This window comes from Passer domesticus, chromosome 2 (genome assembly GCF_036417665.1).
Source record: "Passer domesticus isolate bPasDom1 chromosome 2, bPasDom1.hap1, whole genome shotgun sequence".
NCBI lineage: Eukaryota > Metazoa > Chordata > Aves > Passeriformes > Passeridae > Passer > Passer domesticus.
In genome coordinates this window covers 111,412,139-111,435,656 of record NC_087475.1, presented here as the reverse complement: position 1 = coordinate 111,435,656, position 23,518 = coordinate 111,412,139, and the positions used below count along the sequence as shown (strand labels likewise).

Genomic DNA, 23,518 nt, shown 5'->3' with positions numbered 1-23,518 from the left:
TGTGAAGTCTGTGTGGTTTTTAACATTAACCTAACACATAAATTAATGCCTTTTTTTTTTAGTATTGTTTACAGCTGATTGTGTATCTGTATGATTTTTCCTTAAACATTTTCACAGAATAAACAATTTTAATGCTACCAGAACAAGATCCACTTTCATGGATCTTCCATTTTCCTGGATCTAATCTCTCTCCCAGGGATTGTATTCCACAGCATTGCTCCTTAATGAATTAGAAAAACATACATATTTTTTAGAGAGTAACAAATGCCTTTAAAAGTCCATTTCTAATCTTTACCTTTCACTACAAACTAATTTAAGGGTGTGATCATAGTCCCTGAATTGACTGGGAAAGGTTTCTCTTTCCACGAACCACTAAAACTGACAAGGGAGGAAGTATTAAATTGTATTAGTCTTGATCTAAACAGACCATAATAAATTTTCATATTTGGGAACCACTTCTTCCACATTCTGCTCAATAAAAACCTCACCTACCACTGATCAGGGAAGCCTATAAACTCACCCGCATTCTGTAAAATTCAGATCAGTCAAAGCATGAGAGGACCAAAAAGGAGTTCTCAGGGCAAATATGAATGGTGTTTTTTGTATCAGCCTAGTTGCTTTGACTGTGGAAAAATATGTGGAACACACTGAACACTATTTTCAGAGTGTGCAGTGGCACTTGGATCATTAGAATATCTATAACATGGGATAGACAACTTTGAGTGTGAAATTTAAAAGTACATTGTTTCAATATGAAGACAACATACTAGGCCAACTTCATCACATATGAGATGTACCAAGAGTACAAAGATAATCTGAGATTTTTTTCTTTGGCATATTTCTTGAGAGTATTTTCATTGTCCCCCTATAACACCTCGCTTTTTCTAAAATCAATATAAAGTATATGCTAGAGCTGAGGTCTTTGGCTGCCACAATAAAACTTAATCATTTTTCCTAGAATTGAGAACCATTCTGCAGTTCTTCCAGTTTCTGCCAGCAACTGATCCCTAATAATGGTGGGGAGGAGGGAGTGTGCTAGCAATCATTTCTGTCTTCATTTCTGCCACACAAGTCACTCTTAAGTAGAGCCAAAAGCACAACTGATGTTTATTGCTTTAGCTCGTGTTCCATACATATTTGGAAAGCACAGTCAAAGCTGCAATTTAATGTTGTCTTTAATATTTGTGAAATGGGAAAGATTGCGCACTCTCAGCTTCCAATAAACAAGTCCCCAAGGCACTCAATCTAACCCTAAATGTCTCAAATAAAAGCAACAGCGCCAATAAATGTACTGGTAATTCCTCGAATAAATGTTTGCAACTTGAAGTACATATTGCTGATAACTTCTTTTACTCCTGTCTTTTCAAAGACGACATTTTTCTGAAGGTTAGAAATGCTTGTCTTGCTATCTATATTATGTTGTGTTTTGCATGTTTAGTTACTGGACACTCAGAAGTCACAAGCATAGATTTATTGTCAAAAGGAAACTGACAACTTCTATTAGCATGAGGGAGATAAAATTTTGATGTTATTCTCCTTTGAAATAATCATAAAGGAAGAGTATTCCTCAACATTTGTGCTTTTCCCTCTCCAGACACCCTACAGCAAAAGGATATGCATATGGTCAGTGCTCTGTGCTGTGGAACTAAAGAAAGGTGCCTAGATTCCAGCCATTAACTGTTATGGTTAAAGCTACAAAATATCAATATTCCTGAAATTCCTGGTAACTTTGAACTTTCAGATTTGCAAAACAGTAGATATAAAAGCTTATATTACATAGGGAGGGAAAATGATTTTACACAATGTTACATTCAGTCTTTTTTTTGTTCTTCCCTAAGATCTCAGAATACCTGAAAAAATTAATCCTCAAAAATTAATCCTCACTACTCCTGCAACAGGCATTGTTGTGCCTAATGCACAGTATACTACAGAAAATCCTGTACATCATTCTTAGTGAACTGATTCAAAAGTTACGCACAGGATGAATCAGGTAAACCAGACCCAGCTTAAGCGATGGTTATGAAGTCAAACACTGGATAGGTGGCAGAATTACAGAGAGATCCCAGAAGTACCAACTCATGAAAAGGAAAGTTAACCTTTGCCACAGTGACCCTATCAGTCTCCAATATCTTAATTATTTTGTGTCTAACATCTTTTTTTTTTCAGATTTTATTCTGCAGTTTTCAGCCTGGAGCAGACACCCACAGAAGTCTTAACTGAACACACTAAAACCGTGGCAATTATTACTTCTGTGCTCATGCATCCTTTCCTCCCTCTTGCTTTACACCAAGATCATAAGCATTACAATGATGAGGGTGAACTGATTCATTTTGGGCTAGAAAAACTTAAAGAAATCAATAGAAAAATCCTTAGGGATTTAACAACTTCTCAAAAGGTCAAATCCTGATAAATCAATGTTTTAATAACTCGTTCTTTCTTCTCTCTATTCCAGATAACAGGATATAGCATTCTTGACATGGTTTAATCTCTTCCATAAAACAGTTCATGGCATTCCATCAGTAACTTCTGACATGGTAGTTAGAGGTTAATCTATAACATGCAATACTGGAGTAGATCCCTACAAGAAGAGGCATCTTGTTGATATGAATGTTTCTGTCAAAAAGAATCAACCACACAATTCTCAAGACTCTCACTGCTTCTTCTATTGTTTGTTAAAAGCATGTGAATTTCCCTCATGTTCTACTTTATAGCTGCATCTTTAGGCAAACCATCCCATTTGATGTGTGATGTGTTCAAGTATAGTACAGGCTCTCACTAAAACGAAAATCCCCAAAAGAAATACCAGTAAGCAAAATTTCCAGACAACAAGAACTAGTTGCTCTCCTTGAAGGATCTGCTAATTCCACTTTCCATTGAAATTCTTGACAGCAACATTAAAAAAACACAAAGAAGCTGTGAGTAAAACAAAAAATTAGGTGAACAAAAGGTTCATATTCTTCTCAGTCTCTTCCCATAATTCATTACAACAACAGCATGCAAAGCAAATATGGCTTACCAAGTTCTGTTATGTAGTTTTTTCCTTCTGAAGGTAAAGGAATGTACTGATTAGAAAAGAAGTTGCTTCCATAACCCAGGACAAAACCTTCTAGTTTGGTGCTTTGACTTGGTCGAAGATACCTCATGCACACAGTGTCATCTGTCGCGTTGATCTGAACCTTCAGACTCTGCCTTTTCACTGGGGAAAGAGTGAAAAAGAAGAGATCAGACTGCATTACCTTGACATCACATATTCAGTAATGGAACATGACAATATAACAATATAGTGCTGTTAAATTTGTTAACAGCATGCAACTGAAAAATTTCTTATAGGTGATGTCCCCTGGAAACACCATTTATTTATAGAAGTGAACTAACAGTCATGTATAGTAATGGTTGCCAACATGACTGTTTTTCCACTAGTTTAGCGTTATCATTTGCTTTAACATCTACTTTTGCAGTAGTAAAACCATGCATGAAGTGGAAAAAATGCAAGAGTTTTTTCCTTTAAATGCAAGTGTTGTAGTAGTATTAGCCATATGTAGGACTCATAGGAGAGAAATGTACAAGTTTTTGGTTTGATTTTTTTTTTTTTCTCTTCTTAGTAAAAAATATGAAGTTCTAAAATTAAGTTAATCAGTTAATCACACTCAAAAATTATGGTAGATTATAAACAGCAACTAGAGCCAAATAAATCTACAATTTTTTCCCCCTATGTTGGGCTGGAAATGTAATTCTGTATTTGGAATTACACCAGGACACCTAACTAACATAAATACTTTACTCAAAACTACGAAAAAACTCTTTTTAAACATTCATTTTTATGCTTTCCAGGGGAACAGCACATAAAGTAAGACACATCTTGTATATCCATCTGCAAAAATTTAACTTGCAGCAACAGAGAATGACTTCACAAAAGAATAACTAACTTTTTAGGCTACAACTTGGTGTTTTGGCTTCTTCTTGGTGGGGTAAGGGAGGATTGGCTTTTCCCTTTTCCTTCCTTGGTATGTACAATTTTAATACTCCCTTGTTACTGTTAGGCCTATCATATTTTCAGAACTGTGGAATTGCTGGCTTTTCCCCAAACTTACGACACCAGCACTAGACTAGTACATTTTGTGTACTAGTATTCTCAAAATATAAATTTTTACCCCCAGCAGTTTTTCAGGCATCTGTTCAATCATGAGGGTTGAAATTAACTTATCAGGAAAAAACAGAATTTTTCAGATAGTAATTTTGCTTCGGGAACTAAATCCTGAAGAACAACTATGAGATAAATGATAAATAATACATCATTAAACAATAGGATAGAGCGATACTAAACTTTTCTTTCTTTCTTTCTCTCTCTCTCTTTCTTTTTCTCTCTCTCAGTAATTTCTCTCTCTCAGACTGATATTCAAACTTTCTCTAGACAAGTACATACTGATTCTCTGGTATCAACCCAACATACCCTGGGTTTTTTTAGAGAAATTCTAATGACTAGAGTTGCCAAGAGACCAAAACCCTCACTTTGTTTTAGTAGATGATTTGAGCATCTGCAGTTGTCTGCACACAGAATGTAAAGCCTTAAGCCAACACTTTATGCCTCTTCCCTTTACAGAAAGAAATGTACAAGTAAAATTGATGGAAAACATCTGCCTCCCTTCCTTTATCTAAAGACTGATCAAGAAAAATCATTCAGCCAGGAAACTGTCACAATTTTCCGAAGGCAACTCTGCCAGGTTCCAGAAGACTGCAAGGCTTCTAGAAAACTCAGTTCTCTGGCATTCTCAGCAGAGCAATGCCTTCATGGAGGAAAGGACAGCAGTGGCTTCTAATCTCTGTGACATCCTAGCTCATTTAATTTCAGTACACAAGAGTGCTGAGGATGGGCAACTCTGAATATTGACAGGGCTCCATATAGCACAAACCAGGAAGAAAGCACAACACACTTCAAACACCCTAAACTGGGTTCATAAAGACACTTAGTGAAAACTGGTAACAAAGTTTAGAATTATTATCTCTGGCTGACAGTGAGCTACATCTGATTAAATTATGGATTCTTCAAAACCCATTAAGCATTATTGAAATGATGGTCTCCTGGTCTCTAATGATACTCATGTCTACAAAAAGAAGACTTACAGAACTTAATTCAAATATGGCAATTTGATTTCCATAATAAAATTCTTAATCAGTCTCAAACCTGAATTTATAAAAAAATATTAGAGAACATCTATTTAAGTTTAAATTTATAATAAATTAAACCATTTTCCCCACAATTGTATCTATGTATCTCTGTTATACTTTACATCAATTTGATGACTTAATTCTACATCAAGATTATATTCAACTGGGTCTGATTTCAGTTAGATTGATACCATTATTTATTCCTAAGCAGTCAATTATAGTGACAAAGAGTCCTGATTTTATGAAAGCCTTAAAACTCAGTGAGGTTTCTGCAATTAGAAAGCTTAAATGGGATCCCAAAACAGTAGTAGCTTTAAGATCATACTCTTTAGATCTCTTTTTTATAGCTAGCATATCAAAAGCACTAAGAGAGCTTTTAAAATCAAACACAGTTCTAGAAGAAAATAAACAGGAATAATATATTTTTTAAAAAAAGATAATAAGGCAGGAAAGAAAAAAGAAGATGCACTTGAAATTTAAAAAATAAATCCTTGTCCTCACCACCCTGTCTTGACCAGGCAGGTAATTTTTCCTCTAATTTACTTTTAAGTACAGTGATGGCAAAAAATATTGCAGAGTCCCTGTAGAGTTTAGGAAAAAAAACATTAAGAAAAAATTATTTAGGTTGGAAAAGACCATCAAGATCATCAAGTTCAACCATAAACCTATCACTGTCAAGTCTACCACTAAACCATGTCCCCAGGTGCCTCATCCACACAACTTTCAAATAACTCCAGGGATCGTGCCTCAAACATCATCAGTCTGTTTGGATGTTTCATGTTTTGGTGAAGATATTTTTCCTACTATCCAACCTAAAGCTCCCCTGGCACAACCTGAGGCCATTTGCCCTTGTTCTGTCACTTGTTACTTGGCAGAAGAGGCTAATCCCCACCTGGGCCCTACACCCTCCCTTCAGGCAGTTGTAGAGAGAGAGAGATAAGGTCCCCCCAAGCCTCCTTTTCTCCAGCTCCCTCAACTCCTCCTCATAAGACTTTTGCTCCAGTCCCTTCACCACTTTTGTGGCCCTTCTGTGGACATGCTTCAGCCCCTCAACATCTTTCTTGTAGAGAGGGACCCAATACTTAATATAGGATTTAGAATGCAGCTCTACCAGTGCCAAGTACAGGGCAGTGACCACTTTCCTGGTTCTGCTTGGCACACTACTGCTGATAAATGCTGAAGGTACACAATATCCACAACCTTTTCCTCGTCCAGTCATAAGAGGAGATCAGTTTAGGCAAGCAGGACTTATCTTTCCTAAAACCTGACCCCAAAGAGCAGCAAAGAGCAAGCAGACAAATCTCCTTCACTTTAACTTAGCCGTATGTTTTTCAGGGAAAATAACTGCTAAAGCAACAACACAGATGCCACACTTCATATGACTAAACCACATTCCTATTCATGGACTGTGTGCATTCCAGAATCAGTGAAAATGAGGGATGAATATTAACTGGTAAAACAATAAATGACCAGTTTCTGGAAGCGTATGAACAGAAGTGGAGCAACCAAGGACGAGGAGAGCTCAATCCTACGTGCTGCACAGACACTGCCAGTCTAATCAAGAGAGGGCCAGCCTGGAGCAAGACAGATACAAATGATATATAAATTATCTTGGTAAATGGGTACTTCCCCCAGCAGCATATTAACAATATAGATTGTTAATCTAATCACTTGTGCTGATCTCAGTGTTTTGAACAACTAACCAGGAAAGCATTCTCATTCTGAGTAATATGTCTCTTTTAGTCATCACTCAGATAAATATTCATTAAATATGATTGAATGGACAAGGGAAGTCATAGGAACTTAACTCTTATGATACTGGGATAAGAATCTATTTGATTTTGAGAAAATATTTTTTTTGTATTAGGATTCCAAGAGACCTTTTTCCCTGCATGTCCTTGATAAAGGACTTAAATAATAGACTATATGCTCTCTAATTCCATTCATTTGTGTCAGTTTTTGGCATTTGTTAGTGAAACCCTGGTCTTAAGAATTTGTAATGTAATTCTTTTACATTGAGGCCATTTCCAAATGGAAGATTCTGAGATCTATAGCTACCTCTGAAATACAATCTTTCCCTCCATGCTTGCCAACAGAAATTCCACACTGATGTGCAAGTATTCTCTTCAACAAAAGTCATTTGATGGCCAAGATCAGCAGGAGAAACTGTGCAAAGCACAACATCTGAAGTAAAAGCACAACATTAAGTGCACCAGAGCACTTGGAGTGTTGGAATCACTCTGAGAAAAGGAGTCTGTCTACACTAGGAGAGAATGAAAAACAGCTTAATAACAAATCAGCTGCATCATCAGAGAACCAGTCACCACCAGAAAGAAGAAAATAGCTACTAATGGCCCAAAGAATCCAGCTGGAAGCACCATAGTTTGGCTAGTTGGAATGTATAGGCAACTGGAGACAAAGGCAAGAACATATTGAAACTTTTAAAAGTTTAGATGTTACTTTCACTCATACCAGGAGTCTCCTGCAGGCTTTAAGTGTGCAGGGTCTCTTGTGATCAAACACAGTCCTATTTTTTGTTTTTATCCATACAGTGAAGATCCTTAAACTCTGCCCTACAATACCAGAGGGTGAATACAGCTGTAGTGTATTACAGCAAATTTGGCTTTGTTGCCAGAATTCCTTTTGCCTTACATTGAAACTGTTTATTTTCCACTATTTCAAAGATTTTAAGGGGCATGAAGGCAAGACCCAGCACTGCCTCCCAGAGTGCTAGATAAATGAAGTGTGCTTTATGAAAATATATTAGCACCATCTATTTGTGAGCACTACCTCATTTATTCAAATCATTCACAGCAGTGCTTTGATTTTTCCAAATCTGGTGTCATAGTACCACCAGGCAAGTTTTCAATGATAATCTAAAACTACGAAACTTTTATTTTCTGCTCTTTTATATTTTTGTATTTATTTTGGCAGCCAAACATGGAGAAATATTGTCTGTTTGGCTGCAACCCAAATATATCTTAAAATGGGAAACATTTAAAAATAGTTCTGTTTCTATGTACTACAATAAACAAGACACACTTTTAAAGCAGCCACAAGCACAGAATAATGGACTAATTTAGGGTGGAAGTAACTTTTCTAAGTCATCTAGTTCAACTCCCTGCTCAAAACCTCAAGTTGCTCAGGGCCACATCCAGCTGAGCCTTGAACATCTCTGGGGTAATCTGTTTCAGTGCTTAGCATACTTCTGTTTAAAAAAAAGTCCTAATATCTAACTGGAATTTCCCGTATTCCAGTTTGTGCCCAGTGCCTCTTGCCAAATTACTCTGCACTTCTGCAGAAAATCTGTCTTAGGATCCTCAGCTATCTTATTAGAGAATACATTCTCATGAGAGATTACATCAAACACTAAGGTTCTTAGCTGTGAAATTCACATTCACAAATACTCTGAATGATGAAAGTAGATGCTATATGAAGAGGGCAACCAAGAATACCTTTTTAGAGGAGGCTGAGCTAACAGCCTTGCATATGGTTTTGTCATTTGCAAATAAAGTTCCCCAATCATTTTTTCAAAGTATTATTATGCCTACACAAGTCTATCATTGCTTCAGAAGAATTGGCTGTCAACATGCAGCAGTCAGCTGTGCAAAACAAAAACAAGCATGTCTATCTACAAAAACCTAACCCTTGAGCTCTGAACTTCCACCTTCAAAGTACTTTCACTTCAAAGAGGGCAACTTTTCTTAGGTGTATCAACATTCTTAACAGAATGCACACACATAAACTAGTTCCCTCCATATTTCTTTCATATCTGGGGGCATTTTAGTAATTTAAATAATAGAGAAATTTACTACTAAATGAATAGGAATTTCAGGAGTAGCTGAAACACACAGTAGGGAGTAGTACTGAATACTGGTGTTCAGCTGAAGGTAGTGACCCAAAAAGGAAAAGATGCCCTGTGAGGGCCCAGGGTGAGCCCCATCCCTTCCTGTGTCCTTTCTCACAGCGCTATTTCAAGGTTACTGATACCTTTTCCTCCAGTTGCTTTGCACATTTGGTTTTATTAATGCTAATCAGAAATATACTGTTCTTTAATGTTATAAACTAAACATATACTTCTGAAAGAGAATTGTTAGAGCATTTATATTACAAAATTACAAGGTTTTAAAACTTATTTTGCCAATTCCTCTCTAGTGATTATTACCGTTCAGAACTGAGTGAATAAATTGTACCCATTAGTACTTTAGGACCAGTTGGGTCAATGCAGAGGTAAAGATGTAGTTATTAGCAATTCCAGCTTCTATGTAGCAACAGAAACCATTGTACAAAGGAAATTCATAGCTCAAATGTTGCCATCTGTTTTGCCTATTTTCAGGTCATTCAAGAACTTCACTGAAGCTCCACTTCCATCTTCACAAGGCTTCTTCAACATACTGGTTTAAAATTATTTTTTTGTTGACTTAGTAAAATAATTGTCCTTATTTTTAGGGTGAAAAGCTGAAAACAGTCTGGATTTAAACTTGGGATTCCATTTCAGTGGTCCAACCCCCAGTTCCACCTTCCATTCTGCAGGTCATTTTTTTATTATTTATTAAAATATGAAATAAAGCTGAAAACAAGTAAGAAAAATGTTGTTTGAAAATAACCAAGCCTGCATCTCTGATGAAAAAGGGAAGAGGAGTTAGACCTCTAAAAACATCTTTGGTATGATTTAAAAGAACCTGACCCTGGCTCCTCTTATGGGATTTTGTTTCATTTTTATTTTGAACCTTAGAAAACCTTTATGTGTCCATCTGGACACATAAATAAACTTAGTTTGGTGTTTGATGGTAAAAATTTATAAAATTCAACATTGAACAATTCAACATTTTTGAAGGATAAGGACAAAACCAAGCCTATTCATTATTTTCAATGCATAATGTCCTTTGAAACTCCTTCAAGCTGAATAATTTTTGATAGATAATACTTTTAAAATAAACAGTGCACAAATTTAAAAGGACAAGACAAAACTACTTGTTAATAAAGAAACCTGAAAGCCTTATTTCAATTTAGATTATGGATCATTTATTTGTAGTAGGATAAAGCTTAATTTTGATCTGATGTATTTAGGTTTTCCAGGGCCTTATTTCCCTGGCTTTACTCTCAAAGCTCGTTATTGTTGTTGTTTTTTCCAGACTGGCCTGGTATGTATTTTTCAGGATGTAATTTCACCTGGACAGAGCTGATGAGACAGTGACTGCATCTTGCCCAAAAGAGCTGTCTTTCCAATCCTGGCTCCTTCTCCTGTCCAAGGAAACAAGTCCAAGGCAACTCCACCCAGGCTGGTCTATGAAGAAAAATGTGTCCTGGCCAAAGAACCTGACAGATTCTGCATAAATATATTCAATAAAGGCAAGCAGAAGACTGTGGAGAGCAAGGAGAGTCTCACAAATTTTCTAGGTCTAACTCCCTTTTTTAAGCCTTTAAAAAGCATCAGCCAATGCAAACGCCAAAAGAGAAATGTGGTCTTTGGACATGGCCTCATACAAGGTGGTCATAATTTAGAGTTGATCAGTTGAATAAAATCAGGGACTTTCTCTAACAACCTCTGCTCAGTAGGAAAAGCTCAACAAAATACCAAGAACTTGAGCAGGTGAAGATTTAAAATACTGTTGGACTGGCTCTGCCCATAAACTTCAAATGTTTTGAAGCAATTGGTATTCAAGACCATAGACCTTAATGCAGGAAGTCTCTTATGACTGTGCTCCTGAGCAGGCAGTGCATTATCACTGCCATTACCTACTCAGTGGCACGCAGTGTTTGGCATCTCCACTTCCTTAAGCCACCTCTCATTTACAAAGATCAGTACATTTCTGAAGAGTGAAAATTGAAGGCATAATAAAAACCAGTCTGGAACTGCAGCCCCCTTTGCTTCCCTGAGAAGAGTGAGGACACCACACTTAACAATCCGGGATGTTAGTGTTTGTTACTGAGTGCATAGGTAATCTGCTGCATGGGTTACTGCGTACTCAGGTTGCAGTGAGGGACTCACCTCCTACAGCCAATTTGGAGTCTATTCCTTACATGTCTTCACAATTTATTACATCATAATACTTAATTTCTTTTTCACTCTGTGACTCCTCATCTGGGGATCTTTTGAAACACTTTGGGAGGAATCATTCAAAAGAATATCAAAATAACCAACAGCAACAAAGTATAAATTCTACTGTGTTACAATAAGGCAGCTCCAAATCAATAGTTAAAAACCCTCAAGCAGTAATTAAATTTGCATGTTTATCTGCATTAATAGAACAAAATATGTAGTCATATACTGAAATCCTCTTCTGTGATAAGTATTACCTTGTTTGCCATAATCCAAGCAAATGAAAGAGCAAGTCTTTAGCTGACTATTCTGTAACCTTGGGTTAGATTCTTTTAAAGCTAACTCTGTTTTACCTCCTTCTCTGATTAAGCACATCATTATTTTTTAGGGACAAACCTGTTTAAAGATAGTAATATTTAGACAGCTAGAAGGATTTACAAGACGTATCAACAGAATAAATTTGAAACCAACATGTACTTCCAACTCTTTAGTTGTAAATTAATCTATATGTCTCAGAATCATCAACAGGTAGGTATGTTTCAAAATGGTTGCCTTCTCTATTTCAAATCTGAATAAATGGATCCCAGTCCTTTTATGCACTAGTTCTCACTTCTAAAAAGCTCTCATCACTAATGGATAAATATATAGAGCACTGCAAAACAGACCATCATGATAAATTCAGGAAAAAAATCAAATTGAATGACTAGAGGTAATGAGTATATTACCCAGGAAAGAAGCCTGAGAAAATAGGGGTAATTGATCTTGGAGGAAAAGTACACGGATAGATATGAAAACATTATCCAAATATATATGGCAAACAAACAAAGCCCTGAGGAAAAGCAGTATAAATTACTTCTGCTCCATATTTGTGAAGAGAAGAGACCAACTGCAGCAAGGAAGATACCTGGAAAACTGATACAGGGAGCTACACTCTGGAGCAAACTGTCTTGGGAATAAGAAGAAGGTGGAAAATAAGTTCAGGAAGTCCATTTCAGCCCTATGTTTCCTTGTAAAAATTACTATTTTCCAGTTGAAGGCTACTACTTTTGTTCTACACATCTAAGTATATACCATAAAGCTTCAAGGAGGGCTGCATGAATCCCAGTATCCTACTTCCTATCTCTATGACAGAGAAAATCAAAATCCAGTTAGGCATGGTATCTTCATTATATAGGTAAGCATAAGAAAATTGCCAGGGAGAAGTAAGATTAATTTGCTATGGAGAAGAGAAAAATATCTCAGTGCAATTGGTTGAGTAAAGGCAAGAAAGAGCATCCAGGAAACTGCAAGCTGTTGTCCCTAGCCTCAGTCACCAGGAACAGACACACCTATGTACATGATGAACAAGAAGGTGATTTGGAACAGCCAGAGCAAATTTACCAAGGCCAGGCTGTCTGGCAAAGCTTGCTGCCTTCTGTAATGTTATTCCTGGCTTTGCATACAATGGGAAAGGGGTGAACATAATTTACGTCAGCTTTGGCACAATTTCCACAGGTATCCTTCCTGTCAGACTGGAGAAATGCAGATCCCTGCATTACAGGGGAGATGGAAAACTGGGCAGTCAGTGGTTAAAAGCCCAAACTCCCTTTTGATACCTCTTTGATATTGCTTAAGAAGCTCTTCCTGGTTCTTGAGCAATATTCAGTGTAATTCCTATACTCATTTTCGTGAGGGAGAATGTTTTGTGCTTTGTGTACACTGGGGAAAGAACTTGGGTTGTGGAAAAAAGTAGAAGCAGATGAGTTGTCCATAATCACCTGCTTTGGAATTGAAGGAAAACAAACTAGATGCTGACACCCATTCAGAAATAGGTGACATACTGTTTGTAAGTCCCCCCCACTATGCTGGGTACAGTTGAAGCAAGAACCTTTAAAATAATAGGCAAAAATATGGAAATGGAATGGGATTATTCTTCTTCTGAAGTCACAATGGTTTTCCATTTCCAGCATTGCAACCCACATATGATCACACAAAATACCTGTGTTCTCTGCTCAAAATAACACCCAAGACACACAGGACTTCAAACAGAGCAAGGATTAATACCTCTGAATGGCACTTGGCAAAGGTGCTTGCAATATTCTGTGTTAACTTTGGAATAAATTCCCCACTTTTAAGAAGTGGACAGATGATAAAGCAATTAAATATCTGAAGCACACATAAGAATTCCTGGGCGGTGTTTTATATCAAGTGCTAAACTCAGAAAGAGTAAAGAAATCTCTGTCAGTAACAAAAGCAGTACTGAAATATTAAATTCTATTGTGCTTGGACAACTATGATTTGGGCTAGTCAATGGAGTCAAGTCTGTCAACAAAGATTTTAGCCAGTTACTTTCCTTTGGTTTAGAAAGCTGTAGACACAAACAAACAAACAAAATGTAAATTTAAAAAAATTGCCTGATGTTTCCAAAAGAGCAGTCAAAATAAAGTGGTTTCATTTATGTTCCTGGTCTCCAAACTGAACGTTCTCACACATGTCTATGACACTTGCTGGATACAGCCCAGTCCTATAAGGATTGATTCCAACTGCACATAGTTTTCCCAGCTGGAATTGCACCATTAGATGAGACAGATCTCAGGACTGATGACCTGGCTTCTTACTACTAGTCTAAAATAAACCCAACAACAACCCCAACAGATTAAGAAAAATCAGAGGTGATTATTTTAATCTTCTTCTATATTGTTCCACATTTTGAGTTTGCAGAGATCAAAGGAAAGATTCCACAGTTCAAGCACACCTGTACAAAAGAAGCAACAAATTGCCAGTACATCTTTAATTCAAAAAGTACTAATAACTTCATAAGTTTAGAATGTATTATTGAATTCCTAAATTTGACAGAAATTATTTTACAGCTCTATGAACACACTGTGAAGCAGAGGCATTGTTAATTCATCTTAACAAAACTAAAATATGAAGTAAATGCTTCCACTAAATCAGTGGATAGCAGAAAATAATGGACACCAAGCCTAGTAAGTATACAACATGTAAAATAAAAGCTATGTCATGATTAATGGAGTACTAAGATACGAAAAATACTTATTTTTTCTTATTGAAGGTGTTTTATCTTTTCTCCCACATATTTCCCTTCCAACCCAGGACATGGTATAGAGTTCATGTTGTCTGACTATATTTCCAAATTCTTTATCTCTTACATCACCTGCTCTGTTTTCACCATGTTGCCTTTTATCTACAGAGATGAAAGAAAACTGCAGGAAGTAATCTCTCTTTCCAGCCTATCTTCCTATGTCTATATTACTTTTAAAATAAATTCTTCATTTGGTGTTGAAAGAAAAATGCCAATAAAGAATACTATCAGCTACAAAAGGAAGGCTTATGAAAACTTTGGGGTGGGATAAGGGCACGTACATCTACACACACCACCAGCTAAGCAATCTTTGTAGGCCTGACTTTGCACTTTTACTTGTACTTCTCTCAGGCATTTATCCAAATGCTTATGGAGAATTTATGGTATGTAGGAAGCTATGTCTCTCTCATTACTGATCTTGCAACCCAGTGTGCAGTAGATTACATTAATTCCCAAGGAATGCTCTCCGACTTAAGAGTGTATTAAGCGCATAAATAATGCTTCATAACTTTAGAGTTTTTACATGAGATGTCTTCCCTGTGCCAGTTTTATTGACAAGTGTTTTAATACTACAAAAACAAAAAATTGAGAAAAAAATCCAGAAGGGCCATGGAAAAAATTATTCACAATGCCTGAACTTTCAACAGGGCATAAATGAGATTGTCTATTCCCTATAGTATCTATTCCCTATATGTAACTTTTCTACATCTTTAATACTATGAGCAACCTCACAGTGCCTTCAAATAAGTATAATAATAGCATATGATCTCCCTTGCTAATTGCTGTAAGTATTTCTGAGTGGAAAGGGAACACAGTAAACATCTGTTACATTACTGAGAAGCTGCTTTCTAAGAATTCATGGCTGTACATTAACAGCATACTAACGCTTTAATCAACTGCTATTTGATCATGTTACCAAAATCGTGACAGTACAGGGGATTGATGAAAGTCTGAAAGATTAAAAGAGATAATTTTTTATGTAATGCATTTACCAAAAGCAAATGAGCAAGATCCCACACTTTGTGTGTGCACCTGTGCATCTCAGTGTACTAGAGAGTCTGTGTGAAATCACATTCATGACTTGGTTACTAGTGTGCAAGGTGAGTACAGATTCTCCGTTGGAGCAAAAATCCCCAAATCTGCCAACAATTCAAAATAAATTCTTCAGCTAAAATTAATTGCATAATTAGTATTTTAATCTCTTGGGGGAAAAATCTTATTTATGTTTATACAGACTTTACTAACAAAGGACATAAATTACCTCCTACTCCATAACACCAAGTGAGTTACATCAGATATATCAGCTACTAAGGAGCACCGAATAACCGACATAAGCAAGAAGACATTTCTATTAGAATTGCCAGGTTTTGTGTTCCTTGTTACACAACCAAAGAGCAGGAAGGATTGCTGAAGAGATGCAGTATTGGTGCTTGTCAGATCATAGCTGAAAGCTGGTGCTCATCTGTAAGGTAGCAAATGATGAGCTGCCACTGTGGAGCAATTTCATAGTCATGTTCACACAGTAAATGTCTCTTAATTAGCTTTATGACAGAAGAAGGAGACCTATTCATTCAAGCTGAATATGAAACCTCATCACTTTTACCTGAGTCAGCTCTTCATCAAACTAAGGGAATTCATGGTTCTTAAGCCTGACTGCAGCCACTTCCCTGACTGTGAAACAAGCTGCACACTGTGCTATAAATAAAAATTCTGCCCTGCCATTTAATCCAACTACTTCAGTGTGTGCATGAAGCACAGAATGGAACTCTGCCAAAATGTTCAGGTCAGACAGCAGAATTTTATTTCTACTATTTGTATCCCAAAGCTCAATTTCTTATCAACTTTCAGACTATTGCACCCATGCCTTTGTTTTCAGAGTATGTTTGTTCATGTTGTACTGACACTGAGATTTCAAAAGAAGAGTGATAAATGATAAAGTCTAAGAGTCTTATAATTTTCTCAGTGTGCATTTTTCTTGTCCATGTATAGGCTTGAACTGTGCTAATGAGGTAATGTAAATTGCCAGAAAATGTTTTAACTTCGAAGTCAGAAAATTATCTTCTGGGATATTTCAAGCATACATATTTGTATTTTTGAACCAAGCACAATTTTATGTGTTCTAAATTAATCCAGACATTTCCATCACAGACAGAAAAATTAAAGTGAACAATTAATATAAAGCAGATATTGCAAGCAGCTGACAAAAGAAGAAAAGTCTTTTCCAAATGTGAGTTTAAAAATAATGTTATCCCACATACACTCTCAGTCCTTTAAAATTGGCCAGGTTCCCAAAGTATTAATTATGTAAACTCATATCAAGCATTCTGTGGCCATTTATAGATTCATAAACTAATGCCACAACTGCAGGTGATTGGAAGGAATCTTTTCCCACTCTATTGAATTGTGCTATTCCTGAGCAGATTTTAAGAACAGTGCAAAACATTAGAAGTATGTTAAAATGCTAGAATAGCCTTAAAAAAATAATTCCCTCATACTTTGAGAACCCATTTTGCCATCAACTCTTCAGCTTGAGAAAGAGTACAGAATTACAATTTCTTTTTAAGTACATGCAGTGAAACCCTAGTGTTAGCACACCCCATACACACACAAAATAAATAAAAATCCAATCACATCCAGAGACTTAGGCAAGTCATTAAGCTGGGTTTTATCAAAGTGGATTTATTCACATGGAGCCTTGATGACATGTTCGTTCAAGGTAAACAGTATTTATATAAGAGCCATGGCTACAATTAGTCTAAGAAAAATTATGGATACACTTGCCTTGTTTATTTTTCTTCCAGAAGATGCTGTCAATAGTACTAAATTATTGCTAAGTGATGGACCTCAGCAACAGCTCTAAAACATTTTAGAGAACACAGGTTATATTTTGTCTACCAACCTCTGAAGAAATGTGATAAAGCTCCCCTTCAGACTGGGAGGAAAGTAGTTTTTGTCTCATAGAAGAGCATTCCCTACCTCCCTGCCTTTAGGTCTATCTTCATAGCTAGAGCCTCAACTCTTCACCAGTATTTTATTCAGCAGCTCTGAATGGGTAAAGACTCTGTGTTGATGCTCTTAATGCAACCATCCTTCCATAACCTTGCCTGGATACCTGCATGCTCTGAATCAGTGAGTGCAAAAGCATTCAGTTATGGTGGCCATAACTGCAATCACCACTTCATGAACAGTAGAAATTCACTTGGTTGTTCAAAACTTGACCTTGTTTTTCTTCCCCTTGATATGACACACACTGGTTTGCTCAAGTGAGGAGGTTTAGAGTTGATATAGCTGGAGTAAAATGGCACATGATTGTTATGTTTTGAGGGATGGCAGTAATGGAAAAGTTGGCCCAGGCCTTGCCCACGTAATAGTTTCATTCCTGATGCTGCCAGTAGTCATCTTCACAACCACCATTCTCACAGCACAACAAGGCAAATATCTATCTCACAATGCAAACTAGCATTACATACATGTTATCCTGTATTGTAGAAAAAACAATTTTTAACTAAGACCATTCAAACTAAGGCCTGTCAAGCAAGTCCATGTAGGATCTGGACTGTTTCCAGCTGTCCTTTTCCACTTGGGAAGACATTGCAGACTGGGCTGTTATGCTAATGGCCCCTATTTTAGGCTGCAGTCTGTCCAGAACACAAATACCTGCTTCTGCTCTCACCAAGATCCACCATGCCAGTGAGTAGGACTCCAACTGTCTTCTCTAAAAGGCAGTAGTCAAGAACACTCCACAGCAACAAATTTGTCTTGCTCACAAACAATTTCAAGTCTGCACTTGAATTCCCTGAAGGAAAATAGATCCCCTAGGAGCTGCATGAACAGTTCTGACTATGGCAGGTCACTGCTAGCCATCTTTTCCCCCTGGAGCAGACAGAGGTTTTTGTTTCCACATGCAGTGTGCAGTGCACACCTGGTGAGCCCAAAAGGTCCAAAGAAGGCTCAAACCCATTGTCCATTCACTGTATCATCAGTCAACAGATCCACAGTAGGTCTGGCCCCACTGCAGCAGCAAGATTTAGCCTACAGCTCTCCCCTCACGTGAATTTTGTAGCTTGTCCTTCTGGAACAGCTAGAGCCAAAGATTATATGAAGGAGGGCTGAAAAATAAGGTTCAAAAAGAGATACTCGGGAACATAAAAAATTAAAATGAAGAGGTGGAAGGTTATATAGATTATCCAGCAGTGAGATCATTTTGGAGGTATTCATATGCAGTGGAATTTAATTCTGGCAGAATCCACCCATATGTATCATCACAATGTTGCACCACTGCATGTGCCAATACAAAAATGGAATTCTGGTATTACAGATTATCTTTGAACTCAGAAGCCTGACACTCAGTACTGGGTTTTGATATGTTTATGTGCAAGCCTAGGACACAACTGTCTGCATGATAAGATAACTTTGATTAAATGAACTGCTATAATTGTTACATTCTTATGAGTTGTTTTCACTCTCTGCAAGAATCAGCCAAATTTTCCATGACATATCTAGTGACTGAAAACCCTATTACACCAGATAAAGGATCCCTTTTAAATTTCCTGTTTGACTTGTCACTTATATGCTATTAAACATAAGAAAACTATTTCACAAAAAACCCAAATTAATTTTGCACTTCTTTTTCCAGACACAACAAAAAATGAAGTTAAATAATTTAGTTCAAACTGGCTCTTCTTCATAAGAACGTTTTTTAAAGGTTAATGTATTGTGTATTTTGAAAAATAGTTCCCAGAAAGATGTTTTATAAACCATGGGGACAGTAACATATAAACCACATGTTATTTTGTGATATTTTGATATGCCAGCTTCATTGCATGCTCAAAACCCCACACTTCCAGGAGACTTTTCCCTGTCTTACAGTTTTTGCCCTGCCGCCCTACAGCTACCAAAGGGGTGATTCTGGCAGGAAGGGAGAGGGCAGCACAAAAGTTTAAAGTTTGGCTGCTGCAATATAATAACTGTGATACATTGAAAAAACTCTACATTGTTTTAACTGTTTGACACTAGTAAATGAAAACACATGCTCTGCTTAGTAAGATGTATTACGTAACATAGCATAGCCAGCAAACTTAGCTAGGAATAAAATTAGTCTACTCCTTTTCTCAAATGTCAAAGTTTGGGAGTCTACTGTAAATACAGCATTCACTCTAAAAGAGATGTCAGTTATAATTACCTTAAGTACAAGTATTAGCTAGTAGCTATCTACAATATCAGACCAAACATATTCAGTACTTCCAAACAAAGAAACAAATCCTCAATGCAAAACAATTTTTTTCCCCACTTAACCCCACTGCTAACAACTGTAGATACAAGGAAGTTTTGGATCTGGTTTTCCCTACAGGAATCTGTAAATCAGGCTTTTTCACATGATTCCCTAAGAAATGTCAAGTCCATATGCTTTTTCCCTAAGAAGACAGCAACCAGAAGAAAGCCAAATTAGGGTTTCCTGAACCTTCCTGGACAGCAGAGTAGGATAGGCCTGAGTCTTGGAAAGTAGAGGCAGGATGGACCTGTATTCCACTACACCTGATGACTAATTCAAATAGTAGGAAAACCACAGTGGTCAGAAATGTGTCAAAAAATACCCTGAAAAAAACCCAGAAAAAACACTAAGGCTCTTTTTTTTAATAACTTCCTAAAACTGAAATTTTATAAGAAGGGATCAACCCCCAAGTTCTCTTCAGCTCTAACAAAGTAAAACACAACATGAAGATAGACAAAAGCTATCAGAACAAGAGATTCTAGTGAAAAAACACATTTCCATGCACCTCTGTGCTCTAACTGGAAAGTTAAGTGACAAAATCAAAAACATGAAACGCTGTTTTACCAAACACTAAGAACTTATTCTTCACTTGTTCCTTCAACAATTGTATCAGCTCCAACTGGATAGACGACAGTGAAACACGGTTTATAAGGCAGTACAATCTCGGGGATTGCATCCTGTAATTTGTTTGTTCTGGATTCTGTGGCTTTGTTTTCTCATCCCTGTCTCAGATCCGGGATGATCTGCTGACCAATTCATTCTCTAAAGACAAGTCTTTTTGTCTCTACTTAATTCCTGTCTAGAGAGACAACACTGAGCTCTTTAAGAATGGGACTTTTCTGTTATGCAGAGCCATAAAAATTAGAGCATGTTTCCATCCATCAATGAAGCACAACAGTGTTGAACTTTAGAATCATGTATGTTGGATGGCACTGGCATAATGGCACAATGACAGAGACAAAAACAAGTAGAAAAATTCTAATTAGAAGAAAACTTTAGAGGCTAGACAAAGTTGAACAGACAGCCACTGAAATACTGGATGAAATGTCTTCTGTAATGGTACCACCATCTCTCACTCTGATGTCCTGTCATCCCTCATTCAGTATCCAAAGGCATTGACTGCAGAATTTTCTTAGCAGCTGATCCCCCAGATGAAACACAAACATAATTGTAAAAAATTCACTGCCTTCATACTAAAACACGCTACTCACCAGCCTTCCTTTTCCAATTACATTGTCTTTACTTATCATTATTATTCCTCCAACAATACCTTAATCTTTGATGTCAAAACAATGAAAGAATTCATTAATAAAAAACCACTTTTGAGAACAGCAATAATATTTTCTTTTTCATCCTAGTAAAACACACATATGTGGAGGTGAAAGTACAAAAATACATGGGAATAGGGAGTAATTTGTGTTCCAGCCTCCTGACCAGCACACTTGCACACAGTCTCTCAAACAGCTCTGGAAATCACTGTACTGGCTCTGTTCCTTTGCAGCTGCAGGAGGCAAGATGTTCCTTCCACCTTGTACCAGTGAAAGGAAATCCCAGTCCATGAGACATGGGGTCAATGTGTTTCACCTCTGGGAGAGAAGATCTGAGCACTAGAATTGCAAAGTGCTGGTAAGAAGGGCAAGATTTACTCTGATAACCTGTTCTCAGAAGTACCAGCACCACCAGAAAGCAAGTTTGGCTAGATTGCTCTCCTTCAAGTCTCCTTCAAGTTATGAACTTGATTCCACTGTTCCCTAGAGAGCAAGAGTGGCTCTGAAACCTCAGTTACATGCTTTGGGACTTAAAGAGCACGGGAGTTCACTGGAATTTAAGCTTGCAGAACAAGGCAAAGAAGCCCTCTTACAACAGAATATTACCAGTACACATTTTGATTTTTAAAACTCATATTCTCTTTGCTTACCAAAAAAGTCTCTAGTCCCTACCAAACAAGACAATGCTGTAGAAGACAATCCGCTGAACATTTCTGGATAGCAGCTAAGTACTAATACTCTTGCTTTTTCAATGCAATTATTTGAAAATAGTAACTGGAGAGGCAGCTACAAACAAAATAATTAGACTGATGTTTCCACACTGCAATGGGAGAATCTTAAAAGTTATTTCACTGAAAAGAAATGAAGTTTCCACCTGCAGTTTTATGCATTTGGCAAAGAGAACTTCACTTCTGCAATGTTATTTTAGGACAGAAAAAATGCATGCCAGAGTTAATCTTGCAGTGGATTAGAAGCTTTGTCTGAACTTCACAGTTAGCATAAACTTAGAGCCAGTATTCTACAGTAGTGAGCAGAAAGTCCAGTGAAATCATTTAAAAAGACAAGCACTGGAAAAGTTCCTTCCCTCAGCCTAGGCAATACATACAAGATTCCTGTCTGGTCAACATAATCCTCTCTTAAGTCCTTTTTTGACAAAACTAAATTCTTAGAGTTAGCTTGACTGGAACTGTATCTGTTACTTGCAGACTACACACTGTTCCACTTTTACCAGTATATGAAAAACTCCACATTGTCTCCAGAAGATGAGATTAAAAGAAAGATAATTTCAAAAGAACATCATCATAGGAAAGAAAAATAATGAAATTCTGGAGAAAAAAAAAGTATCTTAAAGAGGGGTAGAGATGAAAAATCATCTCAACTCCTCAAAATAACTTTAGGTTTCCCTTCTATGAAAGAGAGGAAGCCCTCAAGGTGTTTATTTCTTAAAAAATACTCTTATAACTAAATCACAGGTTCTTCTAAATGTCGGTGTCTGCAGGAGAATGCAGATGTAAAATGCATTACAAAGCACAGTGGACTCAGGCAAGCACTGCCACAAAGTGAGAACAATACGTGCAGTACAGAAACAGTTGTGAAATTGCTGCCTTAATGCCAAGGAACTACGAAGTGTTTTACCATCCAGATAGAGAAATATTCTTTTAATTTTATGCTATGAGTGCTCCTCCTGCAGTAAGCAATAAACTACTCTTAAAATGCCAATGTTACGTGTGTCATATAAGCAAGGAGAAGAAGAGATCACTGCCAGCTTTGCAAATCTACTGTACTTCCAGACTCTGGGAGAAAGGAATGGTTAAACAAATATTCACATAGGTTGGAGGGGTTTTTCTACTTGTATAAATTTTAATCAATCATATTTCTCTCCCTCAAAATGCATGCAACCTGACCAACACTAGTCAATTCCTACTGAATTGTTAGGATAGATACAAAGGAAAGTATACAAGTTCTTTCAAAGACGGATCTGAAATCTTCCACCAGCGACACAGGGTGCTTCCAAGTCACATTGTCTTTAAGATATTAAACCACAGACCTGCACACTGCTGTCCAAATCACTATAAAATCACTAAATCCAGCAACTTTGTCATGATAATTCTCACTAGAGTCACAAGATACCAAGAAAACTTTTGAGCTTATTTTATTTAAGAGTTTAAGGTTGCTGTTATACCTGGATTTGCCCTTTTCCCTGACCTTCTTTCATTTTGTCTATTATTCTTAATCATTTCTAACATGTTGAAAGCAAATTTCCATAACAAAATGCAGGCTTTAAAAACCCCGAAGTCCCACAACAGAAAAACAAACAAACCCCCAGAAAGTTGTTCATAGCTACTTGCCTCTTGGCAATTTCTGAGTACTTCCCAGGTTTAGTGCAATATATCCACAGAAAAGAAGACAGACAAATCTTGACATCATGGTCACAAACCCAACCTCGCACTGGGAATGGCTCTGACAGGTATCACACAGAAGTACTGCAGCTGCATTTAAGTGAACCGTTCTCTCTGTGACAAGAGGCAGCAACACTTTGACACGAGCTTAGTTTACACAGTGGGAGGAGACAGGATGACATCATTCACTCCCACTTCAAAACGAGAATTAGCATAAAAAAATATTATCAGGCTCCCCCTGCAATATTCTTCTGGGGTTTGTTACAAGATTTTTTCCACCACTAAGGG

General features: G+C 37.1%; 1 protein-coding gene across 49 annotated transcripts in view; it reads right to left on the bottom strand.

Moving 5' to 3' along the window:
• ABI3BP (ABI family member 3 binding protein) overlaps positions 1-23,518 on the bottom strand; it is a 161,549-nt gene that overhangs the window by 111,998 nt on the left and 26,033 nt on the right. For 46 of the 49 annotated variants that reach the window (XM_064410678.1, XM_064410703.1, XM_064410682.1 and 43 more), the window contains exons 1-2: positions 23,180-23,387; positions 3,017-3,196 (exon numbers count right to left, since the gene is read on the bottom strand). In XM_064410678.1, coding sequence (XP_064266748.1) covers positions 3,017-3,196; positions 23,180-23,258 — 259 coding nt within the window. In that variant the 5' untranslated portion in view covers positions 23,259-23,387. Of the gene's footprint in view, positions 1-3,016; positions 3,197-23,179; positions 23,388-23,518 lie in introns of those variants that run through there. The other 3 variants (XM_064410698.1, XM_064410709.1, XM_064410708.1) reach the window with 1 other exon arrangement.